Below are 23303 nucleotides of genomic sequence, written 5' to 3'. Positions count from 1 at the left end.
GTCTGATTCTACAATGGCTGAACATTCAACTGTCTCTACTGAATTCAAAAGTCTTCGGTCAATGAAAAAATAATCGATCCTGGAATAAGTATGATGTACATTTGAAAAGAAAGAAAAAGTCTTACTATGTGGATTGAAGTGTCGCCATGGATCCACACATGCAGCATGGTTGAAAAATTCTGAAAATCTACCAGCCATTTTAGAGAGGGTTAGCGCTTTGGGGTTAGACCGGTCTAAATTAGGATCCATTACGCAATTAAAATCTCCCCCCAGAATCAACAAGTTGGTGTTAAGGTCTGGAAGCTGAGCAACAACTCCTTGCACAAATCCCACATCATCCCAATTGGGAGCATAAATATTAACCATTACTACAGAGGTCTGATTAAGTGTCCCTGATACTATAACGTACCGGCCTTGTGGGTCAGAGATGAAACTGGAAGTGGTAAACTGAATTTTTTTATGCATTATTATTGCTGTACCCCTTGACTTGCTGTTAAAACTAGAATGGAATATTTGGCCCACCCATTGTTTCTTTAAGCGCAGTTGGTCTGAATTGCTTAAATGCGTTTCCTGAAGAAAGGCGATATCTGTTTTCAGATTTTTAATATGAGAGAATATTCTACCTCTTTTTACAGGGCCGTTGAGGCCTTTAACGTTCGAAGAAGTAAACCTCACGGCTGAGCTAGCATAATTTGCAATATTGTTAGCCATATCCACACAGACACATTGCAAGTAATATTGACCTGTATCCCTTGACGTATAAAAAGTCAGTCATACCTAACACCATTGAAGTTAGTGGTACACAGTAAAAAACAAAAAGCTTACAAACAACAAGAATACAAATATAAAAGGTCCAGTCTTCCCATTTATGCCCCAAAAACATAACCCCTCCTAACTCTGCTGAGATAGCGGCACGCAGGATTCGTCCCTCTTCTTACACTTCCAAAGACTTCCTTTCGTTTAATAACCTTGCTCTCGAGGGAACTCCTGAATTATGACAAAGAGAAAAAAAAAAGAGAAAAAAAAAACAAGCTAGGAATAGACTTATAACCTGAAGTATTTGTTCAATTTAATGAGAGAATAAAAAAAATAAAAAAACTTAAGCTTACAGACAACGAACCAAGAACAGTGTCCACCGAAGCATGAATTAACAGTTAACAGTATTTTTTATTTTTTTATTTTTTTGTCCCCCAACTTCAAATGCGCTTAGGTTACTTTACCCATTGCTGGATATGCTGCATTACTCCTGTTCCTCTGACTCAGCTGGGGCATCCAAGTCCTCCCCAGGCAGGGTGTCTGGATTTCCCTCAACCTTTTGAGAGTAAAATGTCTCAGCCTCCGTGGGTGTCTCGAACAGTAGTGTTTCCTTGCCGTTATTAACACGCAGGCAGGCAGGGTAGAGTAGGTTGAACTGAATTCCTTTCTTGTAAAGGGCCGCTTTGACGTTCTTGAAAGCTGCGCGCTTCCTTGAGAGATGAGCGCTGAGATTGGGGTAAAATCTCAGGGTGTGTTCCTCGTAGACAATTTTGTTCTGCCTCGCCCATTGCAGGACTCGCTCGCGGTCTTGAAAGCTGTGGAAGGCGACGATTATGGGTCTCGAACTCTGCTTGCCTTTTTTGGGTTTCCGTGACGAAATCCGGTGTGCTCATTCCAATTTGGGTGGTGAAGGGAAAGTGTCTCCCATGTAATCCTTCAAGAGAGTTGAGACGAACGTGACCATGTTGTCTGCTTTCTTTTCGCTACCTTCAGGCACGTTAATGATGCGAAGATTCACCCTCCTAGACCGGTTCTCCAGGTCATCAATGCGATCCATCAATGTAGCGTTTAGCTTTTTCAATTCCGCGATATCTCGCTCAGCCTTGAACAGCGAATCAAAGTTGTCACCTGCTGTGGACTCCACCGCAGCGACCCTCTTTTCCAGTTTGTCCACAGTCTCATGAAAACTCGCTATAGATGCCTGGATAGGCGCCAGCGATGTATTGATTAGAGACGTCATGTCCATTTTCAAATGTTCACGTTGTTTTTCCATCTCTGCTGCCAATAACATACCGAAGTCTTCGGCGTTAGCAGCTGCCGCCATGTTAGCCACTTTACTGCTCAGCGTTCGGCTGGATTTCTTCCCAGAGTCTTTCTTAGGCATATTTAGTAACCTAGAACTTTAGAGTCTGCTGACGCATCCCTGCTGGATGTTTTGATGAATAATGAACTTATGATAGTATTACTTCGGTGTAAAGTCGTGTATATAGGTTAGTGATGCTCCGATCAGCATTTTTTGGACCGATCACCGATCACCAAAATCATGATCTGCCCGATTGCCGATCACTGCCGATCACGGAAGGAATCGGACATTTCCATGCCTTTCATCTAGCAGAGAGTGCACCATTTATAGAAATTAAACCGCCAGAGGTAGCTGGGGATATGTAGAACAAGAGTCTGGTGGAGTTTGCAGAAAACAATTGTTTTTTTTATTTTCTATTAATATTTTAATCTGCCCATATACATCATCCACTGGGTATGATTTCAGCATCAGATTATTAAACAATGATGCAGTGAAATGACTTGAAAATCACCACAGAGGTAGCTGGGGACATGTAGAACAAGAATCTGGTGGAGTCGGCAGAGAATATTTTGATTTGGTTCTAAATGAAGTTTTCAAATCTGACTATGCAGAAATGAGTTTGATTCTGAATATGCTTCAATAATTTTGTTCTATCATTTTGTTTTAATCATTAAAAAGAATGTAGTAAAAAAAACAACCAAGTAATGACAGGTGTATGTATTCCAACAAATGAAAAATCAACTTCGATATAGATTTCTGAGTTTACGGGGTGCACTTGAATGCACCATAAATCCGCTCACACGCTTTACCGTACGACGCGATGTAAACGGGCACTCGATTTTCAAGTGTAGCTAGCGCGACCGTGCCTCTCCGAAGCGCAGATGGCGTGACCGCAGTAAGTTTCACATCTTTCTGCCACACTTTGAAGAAATTCCAGACAGGAGAGGTCATGTTGTCGAGATGCACTGAGAGGTTTTGCCTGTTCGGTTCTGTACACACGTCACGTACCACATTAGAAAGTGTCGCTAGTAATTTACGTCACGTGATCGTTTTTTTGATCGGCATATTTTTCCGATCGCCGATCAGGCTATTTTTGGGCATTATCGGCCGATCATGATCGGCAGCCGATCGATCGGAGCATCACTAATATAGGTGGTTTCAGATGGTTTTAGTCAAAATCTCAGGAGTCCCTCGTTCTCACGTCTTGATCCTACATGTCCCAAACCGGAAGTCCATAACAGTTTCCTGTTGGTTATGCTGGTTAACCTCATCCCAGCACTTCTGTCGCCTGAAAATCTGGTGGAAAAAGAAATTGGAGGAGTAAAACTCACCTGCAGAGACCTGCTGCACTACTTCAAAGTGATATATATATATATATATATATATATATATATATATATATATATATATATATATTTATTTATTTTTTTTTGTCGCTCAAAATATGAGTCACACTCGCCGAAAGCCGGTATATGCCCGCTAAAACGCTGTGCATTTATCGAGACTTTCAACCCCAGGTAGGCCAAGTATGGAGAAATGTAAGAAAATAAAAGCATCTGAAGAAAATTGGTGCAAAACAACCCTTACACAGGAAAAAAGACGTGTACGCTTTCCCGGCCTTAATGGTAGAATAACGCAACAGCGCCCCCGGCTTTAAAGGTAGAAATGCGGCAATGCTTTCCTGGCCTAAATGGGTTAAGTGGGGTTTGAGAAGCTCAAATTTGCATTGCACACACTCTAAAATTCCACTTTTTTTGTAAAAACATTAGAGCTTAAGTGTATATCAGAATAGCTAAATTCACAGTAAAACTGCTCTTATTCACATATTTCTGTTTTCTTTGTCAGGCTACAAACTAAATCAGAAATTGTGATCAAAAGTCAGTTCCCTAATAAAAAAATTTGCTGGCATGCTTGTATGTTCTGTGTGATGTTATAATTTAGTGTTCCCCCTACATGAAAAATGATTCTTTTTCTTTTTTAAATTTACTTATTCTTTTTACGATGTTAATTCTGATTGTTTTGTCTGTTGTGTTTGTTAAATAATTGTATGGTTTCTACACCAACATTCAACACATCAGCATGGTAGAGCAAAATGACAAATACAAAATGTATACAGAAAATCCCCAGAACCATTACTACATGGTTCTTCTCAACTCTGTTAAAGTTTTCAGCCTTGATTAACATTTCATTTTTGGTTTTTCATCCAGCAGTGTTGCTGCTCTGAGTAATTCTAACTGCTCCACTGCACAAAATTATACTAGCGCCCTTAGTACATTATTTGACTAGTGCCAAAAGGTTGTTAGAGGTGAACAGCTTTGTTTAATGAGGCTCATTGATAAAATTATATCCATTATCAGCTGTGTTTAAGCAGCTTGGGTTGACACTTTCATTATTGCATTTCTTTCTCTTCTGTCCTTGCAGAATCTGAACTTCACAGGTTTCAGGAAGATTCTGAAGAAGCATGATAAGATTTTGGAAACATCGAGGGGGGCCGACTGGAGGGTGGCCCATGTTGAAATGGCTCCGTTTTACACATGCAAGAAGATTACCCAGATTATCTCCGAGACCGAGGTACACACACACACAAATAAGGCATTTTCGTTACCAGGCTGCTTTAGTTTTAGCTTTTCCCGAAACGTAGGTAAATGGGAATAATAACAAAGATGCTTTGCACATAGATGGTTTTAGCCCTCCTCTAAGACTTTATAGAGGCAGTGATAATACGGTATGGGATCTGAGATTTCAAAAACAGCGCACCTACCTCTCTCAGCTTCCGTGTTCCACAGGTAAAGTCTGCCGGTTGCGGACGGGAAGGCGATGAAAACTCAAGGCCAAATACCTCCTCATTATGTTGCCGCAATTCGGAAAGGCACACAGTCTCATTTTCTCAACTGTTCAAGTCCAGGACGTGCTTCCAATAAAATCCCGAGGGTTCTTATCTCCCACAGCTGAATAATGGGCAAAGGTGAGCTCCTTCAAGCAGTCATGTGACACGTCATGACATCACGGCGAAAATGGGTGTTGAAACGAGTCAGCTGTTCGATAGGAAACAATAACAAACATGGCAATGTGTAGTTCGGTTCCCGAGGGTCGTTTTTGGTGGACAAAAAGACAATTTTGGAATACTATAGTGTATGACTTCGGCGATTGATTTGTGCGCACGCCTTCGGAACACGGAAGCTGAGAGAGGTAGGTGCGCTGTTTTTGAAATCTCAAAATGTATAATGTCTGTGCTAGCTAATGGTATGGTTAGCCCCTGGGTTGAATTGTATTGCTACTGACACCACGGCCAATTCGGTAAAAAGTATTTTGATACACGTTAAGAGCCTCAGGAAAGGTTAAAAGCTTGCCCGAAAGAGCCCGCTTTCATGGAAATCAGCGCAATTGGACAACTTTGCGCAGCGGGCATGAAAATTTCTCGCGTTTTTCCCTTTGGCCAACTTTCCTGGGTCTCCAACAGATGGGATATGTTTGTAAAATAGCCGGAATTCTCCTTTAAGATCATGGCAGCTGTGAACTTGACTACATCCAGCCATAAACCCATCCAGGTTGACTGCACTAGCTTCTCTCTCTAGTGACCTCAACACATTTTTCACCGGAGACTATTATCTCTTCACTTTGGCCAGGTGAATCTGACCTCACAAGACTGAAGAGGTGGTGAAGGCCCTCGTGGACCCTAATGCACTGCGCTGGGCAACTAGGGAGTGTATTTAAGCACTTATTACAAGTCTTTATCAACTGCAGCACACTGCCCCAAATGTGGAAACACACCACAGTCATTCCTATACCTGCAAAGTTCCTGAATGATCTGAGGCCTGTGAATCTCACTTCTCTCATGATGAAGGCTGTGGAGAGGATTGTAAAAAGCCACATTACCAAGATTGCTGAGCCACTAATGGACCCACTCCAATTTGCATAAAGGGCTGGCAGAGGGGTTGATGATCAAATTCAAATTCAATTAAAATTCACTTTATTTGTCTTCAAGGGACAGTTAAAAGGCACAGAGAGAAGCACACATTACAAAAATCACCAAACAGAGGTACAAATACTAAAAACACATCATAAAAAAATATATACAGTCAAGCCCGAAATTATTCATACCCGTAGCAAATTTTAACTTAAAGTTACTTTTATTCAACCAGCAAGTTTTTTTTCTTGTTTGGAAATGACACAGGTATCTCCCAGAAGATAATAAGATGATGTACAAAAGGCATCATCGTGGAAATTAACATTTCTCAGCTTTTATTTACATTTGAACAAAAAGCGACATGTCCAAAAATATTCATACCCTTCTCAATAATCAATAGAAAAGCCTTTATTGGCTATTAAAGCTATCAAATGCTTCCCATAATTGCTGACCAGCTCTTTGTATGTCTCCACTGGTATTTTTGCCCATTCATCTTTAGCAATGAGCTCCAACTCTTTCAGGTTGGAGGGTCTTCTTGCCATCACCCTGATCTTTAACTCCACAATTGGATTCAAATTCAGTCAGGACTCTGGCTGGGCCACTGCAAAACGTTAATGTTTTTGTCCGCTAACCATTTCTTAACCACTTTTGCTGTGTTTCTTGGGTCGTTGTGGTGCTGAAATGTCCATTTGTGCCCAAGGCCAAGTTTCTTTGCAGACTGCTTGATGTTGTTGTTGAGAATCTTGATGTATTGCTCTTTTTTCATGGTGCTGTTTACTGTGAATAGGTTCCTTGGTCCATTGTCTGAAAAACCTCCCCAAAGCACAAGGTTCCCACCACCATGTTTGACAGTGGGGATGGTGTTCTTAGGGTTGAAGGCTTCTGCTTTGTACGCCAAATGAAGGATACATCATTCACTGGGATTACATGGCACTGAAAGGATCGGATTATTGCCTAATTTACAATAAGATTGAGTTATTAAGTGCATATAGACACCTTAATCCTGCCGGGAACAGGATCTGGCACAAATTAAGCCCTGCCATTGGCTGAAAGTGTATCGTAAGTCTACGTCATGCGAGTCAAACCCTGGAACCTGCGATCCAAAATCCGGAATCATGAAGAAGAACAAAGGATCAGAAGAAGAATGAGGAAAGATGGTGGAAAGATGACGAGTTAGAAAGAAAGACAAAAAAGAAAGAAACAGAATGAAGTAGTAGAAAGATATACGTTTTTGTGTTTTTGTTCGTCCATGTCTTTTTACGTTGCACGTTTTTTTAACCTCCGGTCCGCAACCAAACCAACTCCGACACTTGGACAATTTTGTCATCTTGTACGGTGAAGTCCTCGGTGCCATCCAGTTCCGTCTCCTGATGTAGAGGAGCGACCTGTCCAGGCAACTTGAAAGTCCACGAAAGTCACCCACCTTGAGAGGCGGAACCAAGAGAAACCCACTTGTTCTCTGGCTACTACCTGGTGTGTTCAGAGCTGACTAACGGGGCTTAAGTGTCGACAAAGAATTAAGGTCTGCCCTCTTTTACCTTTCAGATGGATAAGATGGGTGTCGAGAGAATTAAAATGAGGAATGACTCCAAGATGTTAGTCTTTAACTGCAAATAGTAAACAAACCTAGACTATTTGAGTAATCTCTCCTTTCCCCATATTTTATTTTAATTTGCAAAGTGTGTCCTATTTAATCACCCATACTAGGTTCATGTCTTTGGTCATATCGTTTTAATAAATAGTTCATATATATATAATTAACAGGTTGTGTCGTATGTTTTCTTTACGTAGTGTCGGTCTAACCAAACGAGAATTCACAAGGTAGCGTTATGAGTCTGATATATTAATTTTAACATACCAGAATCGTAAGATTCTGTCTTTTTCCTTCTTTGAAGGTGGTGCCCATACATACAAGGTTAAGTAAAGTTAGTGGGATGAACTGGAGTGGAGACTGCGAGCCAGGCCTTCTTGTCCAACATCAGTGTCGGATCTCACAAATGCGCTTCTGGAAGAATGGTCAAAAAATCCCATAAACACACTCCTAAACCTTGCCCAGAACAGTACAAGCTGTTATAGCTGCAAAGGGTGGGGCGACGTCATATTAAACCCTATGGATTAAGAATTGGATGTCACTTAAACTAATATGCATGTTAAGGCAGATGAACGAATACTTTTGAACAGCAACTGCTTTAAAAACTCTTCAGAAGGTTGGATGAATTATGTGCACATTATCCTTGATATATGTGGTATTCTTGGAGGAAAATGACAATACACAGATATGTAGATAGTCTTGTGTGTTGTAGACCAGAAAAATCCCCAGCTGATGATTTTCTTTCTTTTTTCAGGCGTTGGTCACAACAGAGTTGGAAGGTGGTGACAGACAGAAGGCCATGAAGAGGTTGAGGGTACCTCCACTGGGAGCTGCGCAAGTCAGTCACACACAGTTTTATTCACTCTGTCATTCAACTTTTGCTGCTGCTTTAAACACCTCTGTAAATGACAGAACCATGCTCTTGCTGTCCTTTGCTCAAAATTGTATCTTACCTATGATAGTTAATGTTGTTAATGAATGCAAATTTAAATCCTATCTTGTCCCAGCTGCAAAATAATGCACTTTAAAGCATAGAAAATCTTGACAAAACTTAAGAAAAAATTGTTACTTAGTACTTCATTGTAATGTAATATTCTGTCTATATTGTGATTGATATAAGGAATTAACTGTAATTTATATGATGGAAATAGTTGTGGTTCTGTGGTTCAACAGAAAAAACATAAATGCAGCACAGCAATGAAGGTTTTTAACAATCACTGCAGAGATGACCAGAAATCAAACAATGGTGCTACCATTTGTCAGTGCACATTATTGAATCGTGATACGTAATGCTGCACTGTATATAACCGTTTGAGTTAATCAGTATATAGCTGCAGAGCTGTTTTTAAAGGAACGTTGTTATTTCTGTTGGACATGCACTCAAAAGACTGACAGAACCCTTTGGGACACAATATATGCTCTAGATATTAGTATTATTCTTTTAACCTGACCGGTTTAAATTTCAGTCCTGGCAATAATGCTGGTTGTGTCTCCATACAGGCTTGAAAAGAATGGAAAAGTATGATTCTGTTTGGGATATTTTACAAATTTGGATAAGTATGGAAAAAATGGAGTATGGAAAAAATGTTTTCGTCTCTGGACCGTTTTCCCTAATATTTTTCCCCTTTAGATCTAACACAACTTTGTGGGCTTTTTCTCTTGGTTTCATTTACACCACAGGCAGGAAATGTTGAACTTCTGTGTTTTATTTAAGTTTTTAGTGGCTTGCATTACTGTTTTTGTTTGTATTAGCAACCATTTACTGATGTTTATGTTTTTTCTAATGGCAGTTTGTGGTGCATCACTCATGTGTTCAGCAAATCACCGTACACTTGCACCTGTCAACATACAGTTAGGTCACAGAAGGTTACCCTTATGTTGTGAGAGCTCCTTCTCTTAGCCTTTAATTGTTCTGAGAACTATTGGTGGAAGTCTTCCATTTCTTATATCTGCACTGTAGGAGCAGAGGCCTATTGTAGTTTACTGAACTTCACTCATAGGGTGTTCTCTAGCTCCTACCTTAGAGAAGGAGCTCTCCCAATATAAAGTGATTAGTCTGTAACACAGCTGTACATTGATAGGTCCAGAATATGAACACAAAATTTGTCAATTTTTTTGTTTGGAAAAGTTTTGAATTTGAAATGTTTAGGAATTGTGTGCCTCATTATCTAGATATAAGTATTTGTCTGTTTTACAGCCTGCTCCTGCTTGGACCACCTTTAGAGTTGGTCTTTACTGTGGAGTGTTCCTTGTCTTGATAGTCACTGTGGTAATTACAGGTAACACTCACACATATATTTCTACATATATAATAGTACTTTGATATTGGTAATGGACTAGATTTTTAATTCAGAGAATCTAACATTATCCACATTATCTATTCATCACTTTTGGTCTTTGTGGAACACTGTTTCAAGAGGGAAACTAATCACTGCATCCAAATTAAATATATATTTTTTTACACAGGGGGTTCAATATTCCAAAAAAATATGTTTCATGTTATGTTTAAGCTTGAAATGTAATTTACAAATAATATCAGAGCATAAAACAGCAATCTGTACAGGCAATATGGATTATGCAATTGCAAAGTATTATGTTGAAGCAAACCACTGTTCACCCTCCTCATTGAGGTTTTCTGTAATTGAGAAGGTCAGAACATCAGCCAAGACAAGGTGATCATTTGAGGAAACTGGCCCAAAGAGAGATGAAATGTATACATACTCTTAACACTATGGATTCCAAATGGACCTAATGGTGACTTCAGTCTTAGATGTTTCTTGACCTGAAGTTGTTTAGTCAGAAGTGGCTATTGACAGTCCTGTATTTTATTTTTGGGTAATGGGGTATGTAGCGTGGAATAGCTTTTATAATTAACATAATGAAATGAATAATTAAGGTGGTGCAGCTGACACCTGTATAGCATCTAGAATTGTGCTATGTATTGTATGACTGACCTTATTAGACAGTCTGATGAAGGCTTTATACCGAAATGCATTATCATATTTTTATCAGTGATGTGGCCACAATAAACAAGACAATTTTGAGATGTGCTACCCTTTTTTGTAACCTTTGGAAAATTTGTTGGATTTTCTTCCTTTTGATTTCTAAGTCTCGACTGTAGTTTTTTTTTTTTTTTTTTTTTTTTTTTTTTTTTTTTTTTTTTTTTTTTTTTTCCAGCTTATAGTAGTAGACACTAACATAAATTAAAACTTCTACAAATCTCTGCAACTCAGAGATAAAATATTAAATGATCAAGTTGTTTATCTCTATCTCAGCTGATTACCCTTAATCAGTTTTTGGCCTCTAATCTGAGTACAGGTATGCATAGATTATAAAATAATGGACACAGACGAGTGTAAAAGGGACATAAAACATAATGGTTCTGCTTTGCATCTCTATTAAGTCACTTTGGGTCTTCTGTGTACTCTCGAGATTCTTTTGTGTCACTCTGGGATAGCTTTGCATGTCTTTGTGGTTTTAAATTTACTCCATGACTATCAAACAAAAATGTTTTGAATAATGAATCCAGGGGCTCTTAATGTATTAGTTATAGAAATTTGATAACAATATTTGTTTTTAGATGCAGCTGGGCAGTACAGACCAAAGTACCCTAAGTCAAATTCAGACAGTCTATAACCATGCATTAAATAAACCCCTGAAAATATTTCTCCATTCGTTAGAATTACATAATTAGAACTTTTTAAAATCAAAATAAACCAGTCCCAAATTAAAATAGATGTAAGTACACTACATCTATTTTTGCAAAATACTAGTACCTCAGTACTAGTATTTTGCAATATATGCCCAGTCTATACCAATATGATGCACATATTGACAGGGATTAGTTTCTTATGTTTGTTATATATTAATCCCTGAGTTCCTATGTGAAAAACTCAGGCGTGTTGTTGATGGCTTGTTTTCCCATGGGTGTCTACCAACATACACTGGTCAGCCATAACAGTATGACCCCCTGACTAATACAGAGTGTGCGCTCCTCGTCCTGCCAAAACAGCTCAGATTAGTCAAGACGTGGTCAAGGAACATCTAAAGGTCTCCTGGAGTGCGTTATACGAGAACCTTAGCAAAGGATCCTGTCGGTTGTGGGGAGGGTCTTCGTGTATTGGGCTTGCTTCCCATGGATGCTATCATCAGATTGGTATCTGGAGAGTTTAGAGGTCAGGGGAACACATCATGCTCTTTGACATGCTTTTTAGCCCTTCCTAAGCTGTTTTTTCAAGGCTCAGTGCTGTCTCTCTGCAGAAAGCTGCTCATTAGGGGACTGGTGATGCACACTGTATGGCTTTGGGGGGGTGATTGGTCTGCAGAAATGTTTAGGTAGGTGTCAAAGGGAAATCCATGCGAGTCCCAGGATGCAGGTTTTCCCATCAGAACATTGCATTGGATCAAGAGATGTGTTGCTCACTTTATCTGTCAGTGGTAATAATGTTATGGCTGATCGGTTTATAAAAAGCACCATATAAACATATTAACAACAGAAAAAACTTTTGTATGTTGGACATTTCTTTAATATTATTTCAGTAGCCTTTTGCTTATTAAAAGAATCCGAAGGGTTGGACCTTTATTTCGAGCCTCAAGGAATACCTTGGTTGTGAATAAAAGCTAACTCAGCTTCAAGATGACCGAGTCTCAGATATTTCCAGGGGAATGCAAAAAAAAAAGTTTTGGATTATCAAAGGACAAGCTGTTTCTCCCAGATTGGCCAAACATTCACTCTTACTTGTTTGATTTGAAAAGTAGAGAAAAGTATAACTTGAAATGGGGGCTTCAGAAAACGATTTTTTTAAACCACTGCTTTAACACACCAGCATATATGTATGAGCCTATATGTGAAAAGAAGAAAATACTTATAACTGCATTTTAAAAAACAAACAAACAAAAAAACTAGTTGTTAATGATGTTTAAAGATCTCACTTGTCTCTGAATTTCTTCAGATTTTTTTGTTTATTGTTTTGTTGCCCTGTCACATATCACATTATTCATCTTAACAGGAGCTGATATGATTCATGCGTCTGAAGTCTGGCCTATTGTCAGGATCTACAGAGGAGGCTTCCTCTTAATAGAATTCCTCTTCCTTTTAGGTATTCATTTTCCTACACACAAATGCACATTTACTGCACAAGCTTAAATGCTAAGTTTATAGTTAAGTTTCCATTCATTCATTTCAAAGCAAGATTATACAGTGGGGTGCGAAAGTTTGGGCAGCCTTGTTAATTTTCCTGATTTACCTTTATAAAGCATTGATTGTTTGGATAAAAAAATTCCGTTAAATATATCATATAGGGGACAAACACAGTGATATTTGAGAAGTGAAATGAAGTTTATATGATTTACAGAAAGTGTGCAATAATTGGTTAAACAAAATTAGGCAGGTGCATAAATTTGGGCACTGTTGTCATTTTATTGATTTCAAAACCTTTAGAACTAATTATTGGAACTCAAATTTGGTTTGGTAAGTTCAGTGACCCTTGACCTCCATACACAGGTGACTCCAATTATGAGAAAGGGTATTAAAGGGGGTCAATTGTCAGTTTTTCTCCTCTTTGCATCTTCTCTGAGGAGTCGCAGCATGGGAGTCTCAAAACAACTTTCAAATGACCTGAAAACAAAGATGGTTCACCGTCATGGTTTAGGGGAAGGATACAGAAAGCTATCTCAGAGATTTCAGCTTTCAGTCTCCACTTTGAGAAACATTGTGAGAAAATGGAAGACCACAGGCACAGTTCAAGTCAAGGCTCGAAGTGGCAGACCAAGAAAAATCTCAAATAAACAGAAGCGAAGGATGTTGAGAACAGTCAGAGTCAACCCACAGACCAGCACCAAATACCTACAACATGATCTTGCCGCTGATGGAGTCACTGTGCACCGTTTAACTATTCGGCGCACTTTACACAAGGAGATGCTGTATGGGAGAGTGATGCAGAGGTATGCTGAAGCACATTTGGACAAGCTAGCTTCATTTTGGAATAAGGTGCTGTGGACTGATGAAACTAAAATAGAGTTATTTGGGCATAACAAGGGCCGTTATACATGGAGGAAAAAGAACAAAGCACTCCAAGAAAAACACCTGCTACCTACAGTAAAATTTGGTGGTGGTTCCATCATGCTGTGGGGCTGTGTGGCCAGTACAGGGACTGGGAATCTTGTTAAAGTTGAGGGACCCATGGATTCCAATCAATATCAGCAGATTCTGGAGACCAATGTCCAGGAATCACTGACAAAGCTGAAGCTGCGCCGGGGCTGGATCTTCCAACAAGACAACGACCCTTAACACTGCTCAAAATCTACTAAAGCATTCATGCAGAGGAACAAGTACAACGTTCTGGAATGGCCATCTCAGTCCCCAGACCTGAATATTATTGAAAATCTGTGGTGTCACTTAAAGAGAGCTGTCCATGCTCGGAAACCATCAAACCTGAATGAACTAGAGATGTTTTGTAAGGAAGAATGGTCTAAAATACCTTCAGCCACAATCCAGACTCTCATTAGAAGCTATAGGAAGTGTTTAGAGGCTGTTATTTCTGCAAAAGGAGGATCTACTAAATATTGAGTTAAGGTTGTTTTTTTTTGGTGCCCAAATTTATGCACCGGCCTAATTTTGTTTAGACAATTATTGCACACTTTCTGTAATTCATATAAACTTCATTTCACTTCTCAAATATCACTGTGTTTGTCCCCTATATGATATATTTAACGGAATTTTTTTATCCAAACAATCAATGCTTTATAAAGGTAAATCAGGAAAATTAACAAGGCTGCCCAAACTTTCGCACCCCACTGTATATCAGTACTTGAAAAGGGATTTAGTTGTATTGTAGTAATACAGCAAAAATATGTCGTCAGCATGTTATTTTTATAGTTTAAAGGTATAAATATTTGAACGCAGCATTATTGTTCTCTTGATCTCAGTTCCTTGCTTTTGTCTTTTAGGGATCAACACATATGGCTGGAGGCAGGCGGGAGTTAATCATGTACTCATATTTGAACTCAACCCCAGAAATAATCTGTCCCACCAGCACCTGTTTGAGGTAACAGCACACACACTCATACACACATGCTAACACGCTTTGTAAACACAGTGGAAATAAGTTGACATCTATGTAAAGAGTATTTATTGTTACATTTTCATTGGAGTTGATAAGCTGTATGTCTGTTTGTCCCTCTGGGTCTCAGACATTGTTTCTCTTCAGCCATACTGTGAAAGGCCTCGAAGCTAATGAATCATTCTCTCTGTGTGCAGATTGCTGGTCTATTGGGAGTATTATGGTGTGTCAGCCTGCTGTCCTGTCTCTTCAGTGACAGCATCCTTGTACCAATGCAGGCCAATCCACTGGCCCTTTATGGCTTCTTCCTCCTGTTTCTCATCAACCCGTTCAAAACCTGTTACTACAAGTCACGCTTCTGGCTGCTCAAACTGCTGGTAAAATCACTCAATGAGAAATTAATTTCTGTTCAAATTGTGTCACTGCTGTTTACCTTATGTAAAACGGTATACCATATCCAAAGCAGTTAAATGATGGTTTTTATAGTTCATTCGAGATTTCCTTCTTTTTATGTAGAAAAGTGTGTAAGCTTTGATGCATTAGTAGGAAATTCTTTTAACTTAAGTGTAATTATTTGAGAGTTTGGTATAAAGTTGTTTTTTAATTTATTTGCATGAAATAATTAAGTATGATATATAAACAATATGCAAGTTTTCTAGAAAATCATTTTTATTATCTTAATTATTTATTTAAATAGACTGTTAAGAAATGTGGAATGCTAATGTGAAGGAAGAGTCATAAGAAATTCTTTGGTTTGAATCTTGGGATTCAAACCAGCGCTTGGGATTTTATTAGGTTTTTCTTTTTGGCCTTTAATTCTGTTAAAATGACAATATGCATACATGCATGCATGTATTTGTCAGACAGTTTAAGAGAGTCTGTTTTTAACTGGATCTACAGAAGAGGCTAAAACCATCAATCTTACAATTCATGGTATTTTGTTTTACATTGTTTTGTTTATTTTGACACAGTAGTTGTTTTTAAGGGTAAATGGACTGTACTTGTATAGTGCTTTTCTAGTCTAGTTGACCACTCAGAGCGCTTTCAAACTACATGCCACACCAGAAAGTTAAAATATGCTAAACTGAAAAGTATGACTTTGAGTTTTTTTCTGCTGTGGTTATAAATTTTAAAACACTAATTCTGTGTATCGCAGCTCACTTTGTATTGTATGATTTTCAAATTAAATGTAGCAGACTCTTTTATTTGAATTATCTTATTAATTTAATGATCTAAATAATTGATCACTCAGTTTAAAAAACAACAATGCACCAGTTTTAATATTTTGAAAGTAAATCCTGTTTTTTCCTGCTGTGGTTTATGCAAAGAGATGGTCATCTTCATATCTGTCCTGCTCCACAGTTTCGAGTGGTGACAGCTCCATTTCATCGTGTTGGATTTGCAGACTTCTGGCTGGCTGACCAGCTAAACTCTCTTGTGGTGGTTCTAATGGATCTGGAGTACATGATATGTTTCTATAGTTTTGAGCTGGACTGGAAAAAACATGATGGACTCATTAGCAATGGTGAGACTAAGATTAAAAAACACCAAACAAAGACGGCTTCTGTGGGTATTTCAAAGCTGATGCTGTGCTTACTGATGCTGTACTTTTCAGGTAATGACGTATGTAATTCCTATTCCTATGGTGTTCGTGCGGTGATCAAATGTCTTCCTGCATGGTTCCGATTTGTCCAATGTCTACGACGTTACCGTGACACCAAACGGGCCTTTCCTCACTTGGTTAATGCTGGGAAGTACTCCACATCCTTCTTTGTTGTCACCTTCTCTGCCCTATACAGCACACACAAAGGTAAACTGATAAACCATTGTTTGACAATTGTCTGACTTTACATGAATAGAGATTGTAGCCTTAAAAAATATCTGAGAGAACAGCACAAGAATTTCTACTTGGTGGTTTGTATATTTTTTAATATTTTTATATATAATGTTTTCCTGTTTACTGAAAAGTTTAACATTTTAGTTGTTCATAAAGTTTTCTTTCATGTTTGTCAGTTGTCTTGATAAATTCAACCTCAAGTAAATTTGTAAGACTAATTTGCTCTCCAAGAATAAAGTCATGACACAATGTACTGACCACTTAGAGCGAAAACTCTTAAAGCTGGCACTGGCACTGGCACTGGCACTGACAATGGCACCGCAGCATACAGCCACTCCAAATTTCTGTTATAGTGCTCCACACTGGCAGTGTCTGGCCATTTCTCAGCTTCTTAATACTGTCCTATTTTCAAGCATTGCTGCATTGCAAGACACAATATAAATCATCCAAATATGTATTTTTTCAAATAATTTTTAAGAATAAACAACGAAACTATGGAACTGAAAATTAAATTCACCACAGCCCATTATTTGTGTGGTCAGATGCTGTGGCAAGACGATTTCTATTGTTGCTTGACAAATGTCATATTCAGTGCACTGCTGGTGTTTTTTCAGCATTAGAAATGCAATATGATTGCACCACACAGCCAGAGTTACAAGTACACGAGTTACTGCAGTACATTTCTATATTGCCATGCTAAAATTTTTTCTTTTTCATTGTTTGGGTGATGGGCTTTAAATGGCTAACAAATTTTCAAATTTATTAAAGTTCATCAAATTTGTATATTTGATGGCTTCAACTTGTGATCAGATGCAGCTCCGACGACCTCCAACGAAGGCATTAAAGGGATAGTTCGCCTCTTTTGACATGAGGCTGTATGACATCCCATATTAGCAATATCATTTATGAACATTGACTTACCCCCCGCTGCGTCCTGTGAGCAGAGTTCCAGCCTCGTTTTGGCGCTGACGAAGGTTGTCCGGCTAGTTGGCTGGGGCTAAACAAATAAAGCATTTTGCTTCTCAAAACAATATGCGTTCAAAAGAGTAATACATTTGCATCACAAAATCGTTGTGCAGGAAAAAGTCAGACCTCACATCGCTTGGCACTATTTTTGCCTCCCTTGATATCAATGCGTCCAATGTAAACTGTGCAGACCGAAGACCAGACCGAGCACTCCTCTGCTTCCGAGCAGTAAACACCGTAACAGGTGCAGCTATCGCTAGGTGGCTGGACACATTGGGCCTCATGCAAGAACATTTTCGTATTTTTATTCTAAATTTCTCTTACTTTTTTCGTATGAAGGTCTCGTACGAACACGCCACGTCAGATTCAACAAACGCTCTTAACTTCGGAAAAAGTGTGTAAACGACCTGCGTAAATGATGAATCACACCTGTGCGTATCTAAGTTCACGTGCACGAGGATAGTAGATTTGCATACCACGCCCAAAATGATACCATATAAGGCTGTGCTTCCTCGCTCCTGTGCCAGGAAGTGTTGAGTGTTGAGTCATGAGAATGGCATCAAAGCGCAAAAAGAACAACTTTAGGGGCTCTGAGATTGAAGTTCTGCTTTCAGAGATCCAAAAAGGAAAATCTGTCATTTTTAGCAGTGTCAGCAGTGGAATTACGGGACCTGCTAAAGCAAAGAAATGGGAAGCAATTACGAGTGCTATTAATTCTGTGTCACCTGTAGTTCGCAATGTCACCGAAATAAAAAAATAAATGGTTTGATATGAAAATGGCTTAAAAAAAAAACGTCTCGCCATGGGCAGGCGATTGATGACTTCAACTAAAGCCGTGCAGTCAGTTGTTGCCTCATCATGATGGCACTTTGATGGGGTGGTCCATGAGGGAGGTCTTCTGGCACCACACCTTCTGTTCTGCCTGGGCTGGTTCAGGTTGTAGGAGACCGTTCATGGCAATATTGCGCAAATCTGGCATGCCTTCTCTGGGCTATTTGCCCCCCAATGTATTGAGACACACCCACCTGGCCTTCAGCTCAGTGCGCTCCACGACAGCACGGGTGCTTTGATGCGTATATGCGTCTCGTGCTCCAATTATGATTGGCAGTCCAGCCACGGCATGAAAGTCCCTCTTAATTTGTACTTGTTGGATAGCGGTGTATGGGAATCTGATGTACCATGGTTGATAAACTGATGAGAGTTTTGATGACCAAGGGGAGCGCACGACTCACAGGGGACACCCCCGATCTGTCTCCAATCTCCCTCTGAAATGTTCCCGTGGCCAAAAATCCAAGGATGGTGAGGACCTGGGCGTGTGGTGGAATCGGGTTTGATCGGCGTGTTTTTCTCTGGAGTTGTGGCTCTAGCAAGCTGCATATTTGTAGCAGCACAGTCCTTGGGAATCTTAATCGCGATGTCAGCCATTCGTCTGTCTCCACACGGTCTCTTCCAAGAGCCTGACGCACTAAGGCATCCAAAAGTAGCAAGACAGCCGCTGCGCTTCCCGTTACAGATTCAAATGAACCTTCAATTAGTGCACAATTTAAGTCAAACAGAATAATGTCAGCATAATTATGGGGTATAATGTATATTTATTTATGTTTTCTTCAAAGTAATTAAATATAAAATCCATTAGTCAAGCAAACGTGATTTGAATAACAGCGGACTATTTTACGAAACTCCTACGACAGGTCTGGATCACTCGTAAATTCTGTTCGTACCTGAAAGAAAACGTAAAATACGAAAAGATTGGTGAATGCGCAAATTCTCTTAAATCACTCGTACGGACGATTTAAGAACAAATCTGTGCGTACGAACGGTTGTTGCATAAGGCCCATTGATATCAAGGGAGGCAAAAAATAGCGCCAAGCGATGTGAGGTCTGACTTTTTCCTGCACAACGATTTTGTGATGCAAATATATTACTCTTTTGAACGCATATTGTTTTGAGAAGCAAGACGCTGTCGGCAGGCGGCAGCGTGCAGTGATACGAACACGGCTTTTAAATGTATTTGTGAAAACTTCTGAAAACCATGTCTTCTTTTTCGACTTTACAACTCATTGGTAATAGATTTAGACTAAGCAGAACTGAACACTTAGGATACAAATGTAAATGCAGTAGAGTAGCCAAAAAGTTAAGCGACCAAGGCAGGGTACTGGACAACTGAAAATGTGTACATTTTTAAAATCAAGCGTATCTGCTTTTTAGCCTCTAACTTTGCCATCTTTCACAGCTTCAGATGGAGCCCATGCTGAAGCCCAGATCTTCCTCTATTTGTATATCACCTGTTTATTGGTCAGCTCATGTTATACACTAATTTGGGATCTGAAGATGGACTGGGGTCTGTTCGACCGCAACGCAGGAGAAAATACATTCCTGAGAGAGGAGATAGTTTACCCACACAAGGTATTCCTCCATCCAGGAAGATCCCATCCTTTCACTCCGAGAATTTAAATTGTCATAAAATGATGTATTGATGGCTGTACTCTTCCTTTTCTCTCTCCCTCCAGGCCTATTACTACAGTGCTATAGTGGAAGATGTTCTCTTGCGGTTTGCTTGGATTTTAACCATCTCCCTTACCACACTTACTGACTTTCATGGCATGTCTGATATATTGGCTACAGTGCTGGCTCCACTGGAGGTCTTTAGGTACACATCATTTCTATATTTTTGTCTTTATTCCTCTTAAATAGTTTCTTTCATTATTTATTTTTCTCTCTTCCCTGTTTTTCCTACTATTGGTTAGCTGCGGCCTATTTACTGTTCCAGATTTAGCACCGTATTTATTATCTGATTTCCTTATTCCTGAATTGTAGTTGTGAATCTGGTATTGAAAATATAGAAAATGAAACAAGGAAAAACTGTCTGTGTGACTTAGATGTAAGTATAGACCATTAATGACAAGTGTTTGTCTTTGTCAGGCGTTTTGTATGGAACTTCTTCCGACTAGAGAATGAACATCTGAATAACTGTGGTGAATTCAGGGCTGTCAGAGATATTAGTGTAGCTCCGCTCAATGCCGATGATCAAACGCTGCTAGAGCAGATGATGGACCAGGAGGATGGAGTCAGGAACCGGCAGGGCAAAAAGAACTGGAAGAGAAGCTACAGCATGAGTCTACGTAGGCCACGACTGGCCTCACAGTGAGTGTTAATCTTTGAGCTCTTATAACACCCACCCTTTACATTATTATCAAATCATAATATATGACAATAGTCAATGCTTGGTCATTGACTACACACTACAACTGTTTCTGAATCACACAATAGAAATCCATTTAATTTCTGTTGAAAATGTAAAACACCATTAGAGAATTAGTACAGCATGTTAAAGCTAAGTTTTAGGCTCTCCTTCAGTATTTCACACAAAAATAATGTATCATACATCTCTTTAGAATTTGAATGTTTGCTTGATATTAAAAGAAAAATTTAGAAGCAGTTAGGGCTGGGCAAAAAAATTATTTTATCAATTAGTTTAGACTCTGTTTTTGAGGAACATTTCTTTTTAAAGAAAATCGGTTTCCATTTTAAATTTCGCTACTCCCTCTGGGCTTCCGTAGTTCAGGTTTTGCCCTTCCCCCTACATTTATTTCCCACAGGGACACAAAGAACAACACGGCAGCATGTGAGGAAAAGTTTGTTCCCAAAAAAGGCACAATCTCTTCCATTGTTTGGAACTAGTTTGGATTTCCACAGTCATATCTGGAACAAGTCACAGTCCATTCCAAAGTTTGTTCAAAGGTTATAGCAACTAATAGCATTGTTGTTGTTTATCTGAGGTTGTATTTACTTCATTTTAAAATCTGGCAAAGACTTTTTTTTTTTAAGATTCCCTGATATGTAAAACCTTAGAATTTAAAAGAGGGCGTCTTTTCTTTTTCACAGACTGTAGACTGCATTTTTCAATTGCATATGGTTGGCCACAAAGGGGCCTGTTGTGCCTAATCCTAAAGGCTCGTGTATACTTCGCAGCAGTGTGTCACAGTGAGTTTGTCGCAGACACGACGCAGTTATTTTTGATTTATGCCTTGAAGTGCTGTCTGCGCTATGTTAATCCCACGCCACAACGCAAGAGGGACAATCACGAACAAGCTAGGATTGTGGGTGTTACGGTTACGGAGGTCATTCAACAACAATGGCGACTGGACGAATGCGCACTTTGATTGAGATGCAGCTGATCGATCTAGAAATAGAAGAAATATTGCTACTACTGGAGCTGGCAGAGAGGCGAAAGAATCGTCACGGTTAGCGTCAGCCGGTTAGCAAACCGGAAATACGCATAGTGTAGAGCGGATGTAGAGTTGACCAATCAGAGGCCTCCTTTCTCTCCTCCCTGCGGTGATGTCTGCGGCACTGTCTGCGTTGAGTTACAATTTGGTGAGGTGCACCAGAGTGTCTGCGTAAGGGGCGGGGGCATGTCTGCGTTAACTGCGACACACACGCAGACGACCTGGTTTCCGACCATAAATCAGCCTTTACATACTGGTGCACGTTACATAATGTTTCGTAACACAAGCCTTATGAGTGGAGGGTAGTATTTAAGAATTCAGCTTTAGTCACACATTTTACCCGGTATAATAATTAATTTCTGTCTTTCTCCCCCCTTTAGGTCAAAGACCCGAGACACCAAGGTTTTGATAGAAGATACTGATGATGACTCCTGACATCAGGCCACGCCCCTTGCCTGGGTCCAGAATTTATTCAAAGGAGGGAATTCCACCTCTTAAATGAGAAATTACCCAGCAAGTGGGCGTAAAATTCAATCAAGGCTGGTTTTTGAACTCATGATAGTTTTTTTTTCCCCCCAATCTATGAACCTCTGCTTGGGTTCAGAATTATTTCAAGGGAACAACTTTTACCTGTGGAACCGTCAAACCAGCTATGTTGCCATTCTACCTTCAGTAATAACCAGTGGTGGACTTGCTACTAAAACTCTACCTTACCTTAGTAGTGGGTGAAAGCCTTTCCATGACAGCCACCCAGCAGTGGACTCTTCAACTGCACCCATACCCAGCCATTGCTTTGGGTTTCCTCAAAGCCTCAGCATGAACAGCGCCAATTAAATGGAATGCAAGTTAGTCACTCTGAAATTAAGTGTTCCTCCCCTTTTTCAGTGCCACATAATTCCAACAACTTCAAGCCCACTGCTGTACGTTGTCTATGTGTCCTACACTCCCACCATCTCTGTAATTCTCAGAAACATACCTTGAAAGAAATATGGTTTTAACTCTTCAGGAGATTTGATGTGACCATGTTATTTCTGTCACGGAACAAAGCAGAGATCTTTCTTCCATTATTAGAGAATTTGAAAGTATCCCCCTCCTTATCCTCTTATTTTCCATTGTGCAGACAGTGCTAATGAATAAACAGCATTGCCAGCCTGTCAATCAGTCCCTGTTTCTTCAACTTGCCCTATCAATTCATCACAGAGCTGCCTACTTGTACCTTACATGATTTAGATGGAAACATGTTGGACAGAAATACGCACTTTGTAGGAAAGATGAATTGGAATAGAATGCCTGTCGTTTGTTCTCACACGCAAACGGATTTTGATATGTTTCATTGTCCGTAGATGTTTAATGTCCAACTATTATTCTATTTTATAACCTTGGGAGAGCATAGAATAAGAATAATTTGTAACTGTCTTTGTCAATGTGAAAATATTCCAAATTTAACAATTTGAAAAGCAAGTGTTCAGACTGAATGGGGCACCATCTGGAATGACTTTTCTGTCAGGATTTTTCTATTTTGTTTGAGAAACAATGAAAATCACTAAATCATCTTGCAGTAGCTTCCACTCACCTTTTCTGAAAAAAATATCACCCTTTGGGAAATGGTCTTGCTGAATGTATGTTTATTTGTGTATGAATGAGTGGTAGAGA

At 39.4% G+C, this 23303-nt stretch overlaps 1 protein-coding gene across 2 annotated transcripts in view; it reads left to right on the top strand.

Moving 5' to 3' along the window:
• The window catches only part of LOC142399431 (xenotropic and polytropic retrovirus receptor 1 homolog), a 56771-nt gene extending 33963 nt beyond the window's left edge, over positions 1–22808 (top strand). For both annotated transcript variants that reach the window (XM_075484090.1, XM_075484089.1), the window contains 12 exons: positions 4481–4630; positions 8312–8395; positions 9755–9836; positions 12567–12656; positions 14506–14603; positions 14816–14995; positions 15981–16143; positions 16234–16428; positions 19655–19827; positions 19932–20071; positions 20344–20565; positions 22031–22808. In XM_075484090.1, the coding sequence (XP_075340205.1) occupies positions 4481–4630; positions 8312–8395; positions 9755–9836; positions 12567–12656; positions 14506–14603; positions 14816–14995; positions 15981–16143; positions 16234–16428; positions 19655–19827; positions 19932–20071; positions 20344–20565; positions 22031–22085 (1632 nt within the window). In that variant the 3' untranslated portion in view covers positions 22086–22808. The remainder of the gene's footprint in view (positions 1–4480; positions 4631–8311; positions 8396–9754; positions 9837–12566; positions 12657–14505; positions 14604–14815; positions 14996–15980; positions 16144–16233; positions 16429–19654; positions 19828–19931; positions 20072–20343; positions 20566–22030) is intronic.
• The last annotated feature ends 495 nt before the right edge of the window (positions 22809–23303 follow it).

The sequence above is a fragment of the Odontesthes bonariensis genome, chromosome 14 (assembly GCF_027942865.1).
Source record: "Odontesthes bonariensis isolate fOdoBon6 chromosome 14, fOdoBon6.hap1, whole genome shotgun sequence".
NCBI classification, from domain to species: domain Eukaryota; kingdom Metazoa; phylum Chordata; class Actinopteri; order Atheriniformes; family Atherinopsidae; genus Odontesthes; species Odontesthes bonariensis.
The sequence above is the reverse complement of the archived record's forward strand: the minus strand, read 5'-3'. Positions and strand labels throughout refer to the sequence as shown.